Source organism: Mycotypha africana, assembly GCF_025528875.1.
Source record: "Mycotypha africana strain NRRL 2978 chromosome Unknown BDF20scaffold_8, whole genome shotgun sequence".
In the NCBI taxonomy this organism is placed as follows: Eukaryota; Fungi; Mucoromycota; class Mucoromycetes; order Mucorales; family Mycotyphaceae; genus Mycotypha; species Mycotypha africana.
Window position 1 is genome coordinate 630985 of NW_026515732.1, and position 12137 is coordinate 643121.

The 12137-nt window shown below is 40.1% G+C and overlaps 3 protein-coding genes across 3 annotated transcripts; 1 reads left to right on the forward strand and 2 right to left on the reverse strand.

Moving 5' to 3' along the window:
- Window positions 1-20: 20 nt before the first annotated feature.
- On the reverse strand, window positions 21-4752 carry BDF20DRAFT_882169 (Sec23-binding domain of Sec16-domain-containing protein). Its single transcript, XM_053081708.1, has 7 exons — window positions 3029-4752; window positions 2298-2968; window positions 2043-2226; window positions 1673-1969; window positions 1459-1592; window positions 477-1375; window positions 21-402 (listed from the first exon to the last, which is right to left on the reverse strand). The coding sequence occupies exons 1-7, from the start codon at window positions 4726-4728 to the stop codon at window positions 115-117; spliced, it is 4173 nt and encodes a 1390-aa protein (XP_052934061.1). The 5' UTR covers window positions 4729-4752; the 3' UTR covers window positions 21-114.
- A 933-nt stretch (window positions 4753-5685) lies between these two features.
- BDF20DRAFT_837348 (uncharacterized protein) lies at window positions 5686-10845 on the reverse strand (the record flags this gene model as incomplete). Its single annotated transcript, XM_053079040.1, has 12 exons — window positions 5686-6026; window positions 6140-6550; window positions 6635-6851; window positions 6918-7073; window positions 7144-8927; window positions 8983-9571; window positions 9642-9974; window positions 10058-10124; window positions 10224-10313; window positions 10380-10529; window positions 10626-10717; window positions 10804-10845. 12 exons carry the CDS (start codon window positions 10843-10845, stop codon window positions 5686-5688), a joined length of 4272 nt encoding a protein of 1423 aa, XP_052934062.1.
- A 284-nt stretch (window positions 10846-11129) lies between these two features.
- BDF20DRAFT_837349 (uncharacterized protein) lies at window positions 11130-12045 on the forward strand (the record flags this gene model as incomplete). The annotated part of the gene is made up of 4 exons (XM_053079041.1): window positions 11130-11202; window positions 11533-11703; window positions 11869-11906; window positions 11944-12045. 4 exons carry the CDS (start codon window positions 11130-11132, stop codon window positions 12043-12045), a joined length of 384 nt encoding a protein of 127 aa, XP_052934063.1.
- Between the last annotated feature and the right edge of the window lie 92 nt (window positions 12046-12137).

A 12137-nucleotide genomic window follows, 5' to 3' on the forward strand; every position in this document is an offset into this window, starting at 1 on the left:
ATGAGGGCACTTATGAGACTTCTGTTATTGTTATTTAAGAAAAAGTAAAAAAAAGAGAAAACAAAAATTATGTGTATCCATAAAATGGCAGTTAGTATATGTATATGGTTTCTTTTAAGTGGAATTATTGAGTACGTCTACGTAACGGGAACGCATGGGTTTTCTAGATCCTCCTGCTCTTCGTCCAGAAGGTGGCGTGCTAATTGAAGGAGGTGGTACTGCGCCAGATGAGCCGCCAGCAAACCCAGGAGGACCGCTCAACGCTGATTGACTACGAGAGGGTGGCATGCTGTTAGGCTTAGCAGCACTTGGTGGAGGTGCCATAGGTGATGCTACAGTAGGTTGTGGTGTACTAGCCTTGGGTGGTGGTGGCAAAGGAGCAGAAGCAGGCTTACTATCATTCTAAATAAAACATCACCATCGAATGTTAGGTTCTTTCTCCCTGACATCATCCAATTAAAGTGGAAAGTACTTACAAGTTTATTGACCCATCGCTTTTCCTTCTCATCATAATAGAAGGTACTTTGTTCACCTAAATTGGCCTTGACAGGTTTCTTCTCATCAGATGATTCTTTATCTTTCTTACCGCTACCGAATAGAGAGAATAAACCCCAACCAGATTTTTCTTTTCGTTCATTTTCCTTTTTACTGTCAGCAGCCTTTTCATCATTTTCCTTCTTATTGGTATCATTATCATTGCTGTTGTCAGCTGTACTATCTGCTGCAAATTTTGCTGCCTTCTTGGTGCTACTATTACCAAAACCTAAGTCGTCATCATCTTCATCAAAAGCGTTAGTTCCTCCTGCAGATTGCTGGGGATTCGTAGCCGTAGCAGATGGTGTGTAGGCGTTAGGCTGATACATTGTAGTGCTACTAGGTTCGTACATAGAAGTAGTTGCTGCAGTGGTATTATTTCCAGCTTGTAAATCTTCAATGTTTTCTTGACCGGCGTCTGAGTTCCACCATCCTCCACTACTATTATTTTGTTGACCTTGGTCAGCAGGCACATCAGGCTGATAAGATTGAAAAGGTGACGCCGATGGCTGTTGCTGTCCAAATGGTGAGCGAACAGCATTCTGCTGCATACCAAATGGTGATGATACGGGATTGACATTCGCTTGTTGTAAAGGTGATTTAATAGGCTTAGCTTCTGTTGTATTTTGGAAAGGCGATTTGATTGCTTTCACCGCAGGTGCAACAGCACCGGCAGCGGCTGAAGATGGCCCTGTTGCGGCCTCTGCAGGAATGTCGCCATTATCGTTCGATATTGTGTAACCATCTGCATAACTGTATCCGTAGTTGTACGTATTTTGTTGAAGGGCGCTATCTTGTTGGTCCACGGCTTGTTCAGAGTAGCCATATGGTTGACCATAATCTAGAATTCAATTTTACACAGCAGGAAATGGCTTTATTAGATTATTTCGCATGTGATTCTCTACCGTGAGAAATGACCATTACCTGTCGCTTGCGCCTCATATCCGTAACCAGGCAAGTAAGTATTATCATTCTTCTGACTATTGTTATAATTGCTTTCAATTGAATCAATCAAGGCATCAAAGGTTTCCTTATTCAAGAAAGCCGTAGCACTCTCGCTAATTATGTCATTGAAAGAGATACAAAATCAGAGTTATGCGTCTCTATTTACTAGCATTTCAATCATTCATAAAATTACCCATCAATGGTGACGTGTGTTATATCGCCCAGTTGTTTTAATCTTTCCAACATAGAGCTCGTGTCGGCAGAAGTGCTAAGGTAATTTACAATGGAGTTGCAGTATTTTTGAGATTCATCCTTCATACCAAATTCGGATAACCACCATGCAAGAGCCAGCTTGAAATCCTGTTGGACATTAGCCTTTGACGCAAATTCGTACAACTCGGCAAGGTACAGCGCATCCAAATCGGTGTATAAATTATCACCTACAATCTTATCACTATGTAATGCTGCCACGTCAGGTGATAAGAAGTAACTACAATATAAGAGGCTTATTAATGCAAAACGAAAAGCACAAAACGTGGGGAGGCAATCAGTAATCAACTTACCATAAGCGTGCATCATTATCGCAAGATCCTATTTGCTGTAGCTTATCACCCAGGTTAGCAATGACTGCTTGATCATTGTCACTTCGATTAGCTAAAATCAGAACCAAGGCACGTTTCCATCCTTTTAGATTTTCGGCTGAATAGTCGGGTGTATCTCCCTCTTTCTGTTTAACAAAGTCTGCCACTACATAAGGAAGACTGTTGTTTCAGTTATCACCCCTTAAATTACAAGTATGATCAACACAAACACTTTACCTGCGTCAGTACCGTTGCCAGCAAATACTGAATACAACATACGTAATTGCTTATGTTCAAAAGTTGAGTAAAGAACGGATTCGGTAGAGTTGGCATAGAGTTCCTGATGGATGAAGCGAGTGACTGTACTTTTCAATAACCCACTATCACCTGAGGCAATAGAGAAAGCATGTGCCCATAAATTCTTTTTGGAGGCATACGAACAGGCACCCGCACGATCACCTTGAAGCAATAATTTCTCCAAATCATCAATATCATTCCTTTTTACAGCAGAATTCATTGAGGCTTCATGAGAGGTATAGTTATTTGCTTCCATTTCAGCAACATCCTTCGATGCTATATTGACCTCTTCAAAACTGTCGGTTTGCTTGGCTGCATCATCATCCACTGTTGGTTCGTTTTCATAGTCAGCTTTTTCATCCTTCTTTTCATCCTTCTTTTCAATATTTTCCGATGCAATTGCATCCTTAATTTCTGGTTCATCTTTCAAAACAACTGCAGTTTCTCCAATAGCGGTGAGCGCTTTTGTGCCTTCATCGTTTTCGTTCTTATTGATTATGTCCAAGGGACGCTCTGAGGCAACGGTATTTTTAGGAACCTCAACTAGTGTTTCCTGTTCCAAGTCTACCTGAGGAAGGATTTCGGCTATAATAGCTTTATCCAAAGCGCCGCTAAAGAAAAACATTTTCATTTAGCATCAAGCTCTCACAGCTCTTTACATTGAGACTTACCCATCCCCTAAGCTGCAGTCAGAGTACTCCAACATCAATTTGACAATGCTCCACAGCAAAACTTTTGTTTTGTCCTCGAATTTATCCATGCGATCCTTCATAAAGGCTAAAGCTTTCTTACGCTTTTCTTCATCATCAAGATCAGTAGAGTGAACAATGACAGAATGTTTTGAGAAATTCTCCAGGCTTTCTTTCAACATGTCCTTCTTATCGTCCAATGCACTGCGTCTTACTTGCTCAGCTATTTGACCTAGAGAAATGGGATTGATAGGTTCCATACCAAATACATTGCTTGATGAAATACCAGCACCAAGAGCTCCAGCAGTAACTGCTACGGATGGAGTGGTGGATCGAGAAATTCCAGCTAGCGGTCGACCACATTCACAACAGAATTTAGCCTTGGGCTTATTCTCTCCGTCACAGTTAGGATCAGGACAAGGTACCAATTGAGGCCGTGGAGAAGACATACGATCCATCATAGGAGGTGGAACAGTAGCAGAACGTTCCATAGGGTATAGATAGCTACCTGTGCCGGCAGGTCCAGAAGAAGCACCGCCTGCAACAGAAAAGGGGGAGCTGAAACGGCGTTGATCCATTTCAGAATAAGTCTTAGATGAATTCACAGTTGAACTACGTTCCAAAGGTGTGTATCCGTAGGAGGACGCGGTGGGTGAAGTGACAGGTGGATTTTCTGGTTGTTTGAACTGCTTATGTTGCAGATCCTTAGGCTGTTGAGAAGGAATCAACGGTGGTTGTGCAGAGGATGTTTGAACATCTGTCAGTATTGTCTCCTGTTGCGTCTCCTGTTGTTGCTGAGCTTGTATCAGGTTTGAAGCAGGTGGAGGAACCGGTACAGCAGACAAGGTCAGTGACTCTTCTTGCAGACTTTGTAGCTGTTGAGCTGGCGGCGGCAAAGCTGGTACAGCCGTTAAGGATACAGGCTGTTCTTCCTCCGTAAAACCCGTGTTGTAGTCGTTCATATAATTGTTGGTAGAGGGAACATAAAGAGGGACTTCTTGTTCGCCGTCACCGTTGTCATTTGAAAATTGACTGTAGAGTTGTTGTTGTTGCTCGTTCGCACCGAATTCAAAACCTGTTTGTTGAGCTTCTTTTATTGCATTTTCAAAGCTAACTTCACCATCTTGTTTATCTCCAGGTGCTGTAGCCGATGCTTGAGAGTCGTGTCCTTGCTCTTGGATCTGTTGCCCTCCAATGTAAGCATTGGGTTCATAATTTTGGTAAGATGTTTGCTGTTCCCTTTGCTGTTCCCTTTGCTGCTGTTGACCAGCATAAGCGCTCGAATCGTAAGTTGGCTGCTGCTCATTGGGTTGGTATGCTTTCGAATCATAATGCGGTTGTTGCTCATTAGAGCTGTAAGCATTAGCATTAGCGCCATATTGTTGCTGCTGCTGTTGTTGTTCAGTCATAGCGTAGACATTGGGATCATATTGCTGCTGATTGTTCGTATAGGCGTTCGTAACCGGAGTCTGTTGTTGTTGAGCATAATATTCAGAATATTGAGGATCATATTGATAAGCTGTTTGCTGATCGTAGCCATATTGACTCATATCATAAACTTGGTTTGTATTCGGATCATAATATTGTACTTGTCCCTGTTCGTCATAGAAATAGTGGACATTAGGATCAAATTGTATCCATTGAGAAGGGTCATATTGCTGTTGCTGATATTGTTGATCCATTTGTTGTTGTTGTGGTTGTTGTTGTTGATCTTGCTGGCTATAATCGTACCCGTAAGTATTAGGGTCATATGCCTGTGTTAAAGAAGTCATAGCATTCACAGGCTGTTGCTGACCGTAGTTAGCTGTTTGATCTGATCCGGTAACAGCCTGGTTTCCATTCAGGTTTTCAAAGAAAATATCAGGTGCTTGTTCTTGCTCAAAAAAGGAAGCAGCCGACGCGTCCTGATGTTGTTGTTCTGAGGATGGCTGACCTATAGAACTGAACACATCGTTGGCGATGTTAGGGGCTCCAAACAACATGTCAGCGCCTTGAGATGTGTCATTTCCAAATAAACTAGAAGCATCACCAGGCTCCCCTTTTCCCTGGTCTATTACTTGCTGTCGCTTATTCTCATCAGCCGTTATTGTTTGTTGCTGCTGTTCTTTTCCTAACTGCTGGTGCTGCTGCTGCTTCTTTGAAACTTGATCTTGTTGTTGCAGTTCACTAAAGGGGTCATCTGCCGGTGAATCCCCAAATAGAGAGGAAGTGTTTTGTTCTTCGTTATGAGAAGACATCATCGTCTATTTTATAGATAGCGAAGTTCAATAAAAAGGCTCGTATACAGTCATCGTGTCGTATGGCTATGAGACATTACCTGCTGATTTAGCTTCTTAACAAAGGGCTTTGCAATTATATGAGCAAAAAGTTAAATAATTTACAGTTTAAAAACCTTCAAACTTAAGAAGAGGTAAATGAAAGCTTCTTCACGATTAAATGTAATAGAAGCCCGATGAAAAGGAAACTGCTTATGTATTAAAACAGACAGCTTCTTTACGATTATCAAATAAAAGCATTACGGGTCTTTGGTTTAAACTCAACCGATTGAAATTCATCCTTGTTTGAGGGTCTGACTTTATTGGGCAAATTGATGTTTCGGTTTATGGTAACACCATCAGCGACAGATTCCGTTTATTCCTTCAGGTTGCTAGCCCACTAGTCATGTTGTCCTCGAAACTACCATTCTCATTTTCTGCTAAGGAAGCTAGTTTCTTCATTCTTTCTGAATTTGTAAATCGTCTAGAGTTACTGCTACGCGGACGGCCGCTCCTTGGTAACGGTGGTACTGTGTCTTCCTCACTTTGAATATGTCTCAGTAGGTCCTCTGCTTTAACTACCATTGATTCTGTCCTGGTTTTTCGCCTCTCTCTAATTGATAATCTGCGGCTTTTTCGATGGGATGTTGTGGCCATTTCTCCTGATCTTAGTTTCTCCAAGAGGTTATCCATAATATCTTTATCGTCCTGACTATCCGATGAAGCTAAATGGAAAGGAAATGTGGAAGAGTACATATAAGAAAGAAAGTTTTGACGCCTGTAAAGCACAGCATTTTTTCAAAAACAAAAAAAAAAAAAAAACAAAAAAACAACTTACTATCGTTGGCATTTTTCTTTTTCACTCGTGCCTTTCGCTGCTCTTGCAAATCTTTCATCTTTTGTTCTTGTTCTAATTTCTGTCTTTGCTTTTCGATATCTGATTTGGCTTTATTCCAACTGGATATGAAGGTTTGGAAAATACCAAAGAATTCATCAGGTTTCATTTCGTTAGGGTCTTCACCAAAATAAGATACAACGTCTTTGTAAGCTACGTCCATAGATGTATATCGAACCTCAAGTTGGTCAAACTTTTCAATGGCTCTATCACGGAATTTATACATCATTTCTGCAAAGCGATCATTTGGTGGCGCTATATAACTGTCATTGTAATGACAATCAAGTTCGTGAATAAGTGTTTGCAAGCCAACGCGTAACTCATTGTAGTCCTTGACGAGATCCTGGATTGTTACTATGATGAAAATGGAGTAATATTTTAGATAGTGTGCCCAAAATTACCGTATATTGTATATATACATAATGTGTACCACGTTACCTCTACAAGCTTCACTACAAAGTTCAAGATCTTTTAGTAAATTGTCATTGATATGTGGAAACTTTTCTGTAATTAATGTGCATAAAAAGTGCAGTAGTGTCGAGTCATTGCCAGATGATCTGGTGTCTACAAGCTTATTGATGCTTCCTATACGTATGCCAAATGCACCACCTTGGAAATTGGTACCGTTCAAGAAATTACCGATCATCAATATAATCTAGTTATTGAATGGTTAATCATACCATAAATGGAAGCAAGTACTCTTTAGAAATAGGTTACATACATTGAGGAAATCAATGAAAGCTTTTGATTCTTTCAAATTTGTTGAGGCATCCATAACATTTGTCATATTTCTGCCAAGCTGAGTAATGCGCTCATAGAATGTCGTAACGAAAAGCATGTTCGTAAATCGTTCCTTAAAGCGATCAATGGTGATAATCTAAGAGAAATAAAATTGTGTGTCAGTATCACAAAAATTCTTCATTTTGTATAGCATATTTTAATGATACCTCAGCACAAAATGCATCTGCTTTAGATAAACTTTGCAAATCTTCCTCAGACGCCGTCTTGAGGAACACAGATAATTTGCCCATTTCATCATGAGAAGGAGCATTTGCCAGCAAGTTCCTTAACATGACCTCTGTACAAAACTTCTCATCCATTGCCAAAATTTTCTTTTTACAGTCCTTAAAGGATATATTTTTACATTTTGCAATGATAGCAATGTTGATATTATAGGCTTTGCGGGAATCGATAATGCAGATTTCCTGTCGTTTCTCCTTGTGCTGAAGCGCCTTTTTTGAAGCGAATTGTTTTTGAGCAAAAATTTCTTCCATTTTGTTAAACACCCCCTCTGAGCTCAGTAAGTCTTCTAAGGCTTCATCTTTATCGGGAGCTGCAGCATCTTTCCAAACTGTAGCATTAATATCATTGAGGTTGAGTTTTTGCCATTGTAGTTGACGAGTTTTTATACCGGGTAAGTGTTTGAGTTGTTTACGGGGTATAGCAGTTGGAATAGCAGAGGCACCATTGGGTGGTGTAGGTGCAGCAGGAGGAGGAGGTGGTGGTGGAGGTGGCGGTGGCGCCGGCGGCAGTGACTTATTGGTACCTTCATTTTTTTCATTGGCTGTGACTGACTTGATGGCACTATTTGCTGTTATTGCTGAGGGAGGAGGAGGAGGTGGTGGTGGCGGTGGTGGCGGTGGAGGAGGAGCATTGCCTTGCGTAATCGAATTACGAGATGGCCGTGGTGTAGAAGGTGTAGAGGAGTCAATTTCGATCTGTGGCAAAATAGATGGGGGAGAAGAACCGGGAGATGTAAGAGCAGCAGCAGGGGAATCAGGAGATGGCTGTGAAATACAACCAGCAGTATTGTTACGTGGTTTGATGAATTGGGAGCTTGTAGCTGTAGATGGTTTGGGTATGCTTATTTTCCATGCTTCTTTGGTTGTAATCATGGGTATATCTGAATCTTCTTCTTCATCAGAAGAGAGAACTGACGACAAAGAGTATTCTTCATCGTCTTCGTCATTTGCAGTAATTTTGTCATCGATACAAGGTTGTGGATGATTAATCTTGTCTGTGGAAGATATATGGCTATTCTTTATATCATTCCTATTGTTTTCCTTATTGTTTGTAGATGACAGCCTGGATGACTTTGGTAAAGTATGTTCTAAGTCATTGTGTATGTCCGACGAGGTTTTACGTTTGGGTACATCATTTAGTTCTCCACCGTCCACTTGACTCGATTCTTCGGTGGTTCTCTCAGACTGCGGTTGTCGACGGCGTTGATTTGATCGTCTTACAGCAGAGCCCATCAATGGCATTGTGCCAGGCAAAGCGAAATCTCCAAAACCGCCATTCTGCAAGCCACCAAATTGACGCGCTAATTGATTTTTGAAATCTTCGGATAAGCCCATGGCTAAAGATTTATGTTTATTCTTTTGATCTTCCATGTGCGTTTGCAAACTGGTAAAATTGGATAAGTCATTTGAGGTTAAAGTTTTATTCTTGCCTTCCAATTGTTCCTGCGTCTGTAGTCTTCCAAAAATAGTATCTACTTTCTTCTTCAGAATAGCAATATAACCATCATTATTGACTTTAGCCTCGTTGATTAATTTTGTAAACTCTTCTAGTTGATGGTTCGCTCTTTCCACACTGGCATCGTAATCGTTTTGTAAATCTTTCAATTTCCTCTGTAATGTCGATATGGTATGTCGTGACATTCGCAATAAATCCTCAAGGGATACGGTTTTTTCTCTCAGCTGTTCAATTTCCACAGTGCCTTCTATATCTAATTATTTTATAAGTATTGGTAGTATTGTAATTTCTTAATCTTTTTATCATACCTCCTCTGTTTGATAACTGTTCACGAAGCATGTCGCGCTCACGTTCTAATTCATCATAGCTCTGCTGCAATTCCTTAATGTCCTCCAATGCAGCTTTGAGTTGATCTTGATCAGCGAACTTATTTACTAGATGTTGTACAGTGGTAGTGTAATCAGTTGAGAAATCTTCTGCCAAACCTTTATGATCCAACACAACTTGAGATACTAGGTTGTCGATAATTTGAAAATATCTCGATTTTAATCCATTTTGTTCGTTGTTCACGAGTAATAAATGCTGAAGACAACTTAGAAAGAAGTCATAGCTACGAGTGCCTTCTACATTGGACAATATACATTCAAATACATCACGAGGATCGTTTTGATCACTGAGTACATATTCGTGATACATCTCCATAAGTTCATCCTGATCATTTTCTGCTAGTGTTCTGTACTCTTTCATTTGCCGATCTAAATGTTCGTCTGCTAATTCTGCCATTTTTTCTAAAATCCTCTCCAAGCCAGATGCTGTCATTTGATTTCTCAAATGGATTCTTATTTCCGAATCATCCACAACGTTAATGATAGCGTTAACCAAAAGCATATTATACAACTAGGTATATAGATTGGATGAATAGGGTAAGCTAATTGTTTAGATTGCAAAAAAATAACATGTTTCTTACAGCATATTCAGTGAGCTGGTTATCCGGCGAACCGTAAGTCGCCAAACTTTTGAAATCGTCGCTAGCGCCAACCATGCTACCCATTCTTCCTCTGCCACCCAACGTAATTTCCAATTCTGACAGCCAAGCATCAAATCGACCCAAACCTCTCTGCTTGTCACGCAATTGATCCAACCCCTTCAATACCAAATCTTGCCCCACAGGTTTTTCATAATAGCACATAAAGACCAACACCTCACAAACGAGTCGCCGAGAATTAATAGATTCAGATACAATACATTGTACAATCTGGTTCAAACACTGTGGGTGTCTTAAGGCTTCCCGTGCACCAACCTATATTTTTGTACATGAAAGAACCAAATATAGTAAGTATGCCTTCATTTCCCAAGGCTAGATTATTCCCCTTTTTCTCTTACTCTATTGTTCATCAATGCTTTAAAGCATTTCAATATGTCAGCCTCAACAGATAGGTTCAGTTCTTGTCTAATTGTTATGTAATTGGTAAGTAGTTATTTTCAACATTTTTTTTTTACAACGGCATAACGATTTTTTGTTAGCATTCTCTTTTTTTTTTTCACTTACTTGATTTTATTCTTATTGAAAGCCCTTAAGAGATCCGTGAGGACCTGTAAGCCTTGCAACTCAATAAACTGACGAACCCAACTATTTTTTCTCTGCAATTTTAGCATGACGTCGCTTCATTCATTTAGTGTCTGAGCACATATCTCAACAACTAACCTCAATGGATTGGTTCTTAATCCTACAGCTAGGTGCGACACAACTTTTATATTGACACCTTTCGACAAATCTGACAGTTTCTTGACATAGTATTCTGGCCCCTTAATTTCCGACTGATGATGTTGCTCTGCCTTATTGCTTTTGTCAAGCCTTTTTGAGAGAGAATTGCTGTTGTAACTGCTGCTGCTAATGCTACTACTGTTATTGATACTATTACTGTTACTAAACGAGGTACTGTTTTCTGACTGTATATCTTGAGCTACCATCAGACGCTTCTTTTCCACCGGAAACGCCAACATTTTCAATCGAGCATTACTATCATGTATGCCTCTTCTGGACTAAATGTAATTTGTTGTCAATGGATCCATATAAGTAAACGGGTTTAAGCTTTTTGATTTATGCACTGTATTGCTCGACCCATTACCAGCATTCTTTCAAAACAGTCTTCTATTTCACCATCTGTCATGGTATCTACAGTTGTTGCAGTGTACTCGCTGTCAGTACTTGGAATAGATGACGATTGCGAGGTTCTTATAGATGATGGATTATCTATAGCTGAACGGCCTATTATTACAGAACCCCTGGACTGGGTTTATAAATCCTTCGTTCTTCTAAATTGTCAAACAACGTCAAATAAAGGCAACTAAAAACCGATACCTGACTGAAAGTAATCGTCATTCGATTGAGCATTGGGACTATGGTGAGTTGGCGAATGAGATATAGTGCTACTGCTATAACTTGCTTTCGAAAATGTCGGTGATTGAGGCTGGCCTATCGACAGTGGTTCTGGACCCGCTTTCTTTTTCACTTTCGTTTTGCCTCGGTTAAAGAGGTCCATTTTTTTCGTCAAAGTGAAAAGAAGAAGAAGGAACTGAAATTCAACACGTTAATAGAAAAGCGAAGAAAAAAAAAAGGAAAGAAGGGGAATCGCAATATAGGAGTACAACCGCATATTGTTGGTTCTACCAAAAAGCTTGAATTGGTGCAGTTCGAATACCTCGCCTTCCCCCCCTTTTGGAAAGCTTTCTTTTTGTAACTGAGATTGAACGATAGATTCTCATTTGAATTCGCTCTTCACAGCACTGTTTGCTGAGGCTCGAAACAGAAGGCATTTGAGTTTTAAGCGTATCTATCCATCGTGTATTTGAACAAGCTTTCATTCAAAGTTGTGGACTGCTTTCAAAATCGCACGAACAATTTGTTACACTTTCGAAACAACGATATCCTCTGCTGCTGTTGAAGAAGAAACGTGTGCTTGAACGTAACAGAACTCCGTATAACGAGTTTCCACTGACTTTCAATTTTTCCATAGCTGCACGCGGCAGTAAGTGTAGGCTGATTAAGAAAAATGACCTCTAATGGTGCTGTTTACTGCTATTTGCTTTCGTGGCCATGGTCTTCCCGAAAAAAGAAATACACTGATTGGTATCACTTCAAAGGGAGTCAAGAATAATAGTATTAGATAAACAATTGTAACAATTACTACTAGCAGCAAGGAAATCATTATCGCCAGAGAGCTTTTCAAAAGTAAGTAAATCTACGCGAAATATTATTTTCAAAGTAGTTTTCCATCGTTCTATCTTTCATGATACCCGCTCAGCCTTCTTGTTTTTACGAGAGCTACGAAGAAGAAGATATGAACGGGAGTCAACAAGGTCTAGTTTGACCCGCCTTCCTCTCCTTTGAGTGAAAATCCGGATAAGTATACTATACCAATGCTTACTACAAGACTCTCACATAGAATTTTTTACTATTTTA

Bases quoted from the DNA above. Each gene is read 5' to 3' on its own strand.
- BDF20DRAFT_882169 (XM_053081708.1), bottom strand. From the start codon at position 4,728: ATGGATCAACAATATCAGCAACAGCAATATGACCCTTCTCAATGGATA. The intron at 2,969-3,028 runs GTAAGTCTCAAT...GTTTTTCTTTAG, and splicing joins GACTGCAGCTTAGGGGATGG to CGGCGCTTTGGATAAAGCTA. The intron at 1,970-2,042 runs GTAAGTTGATTA...CTTATATTGTAG, and splicing joins GATAATGATGCACGCTTATG to TTACTTCTTATCACCTGACG.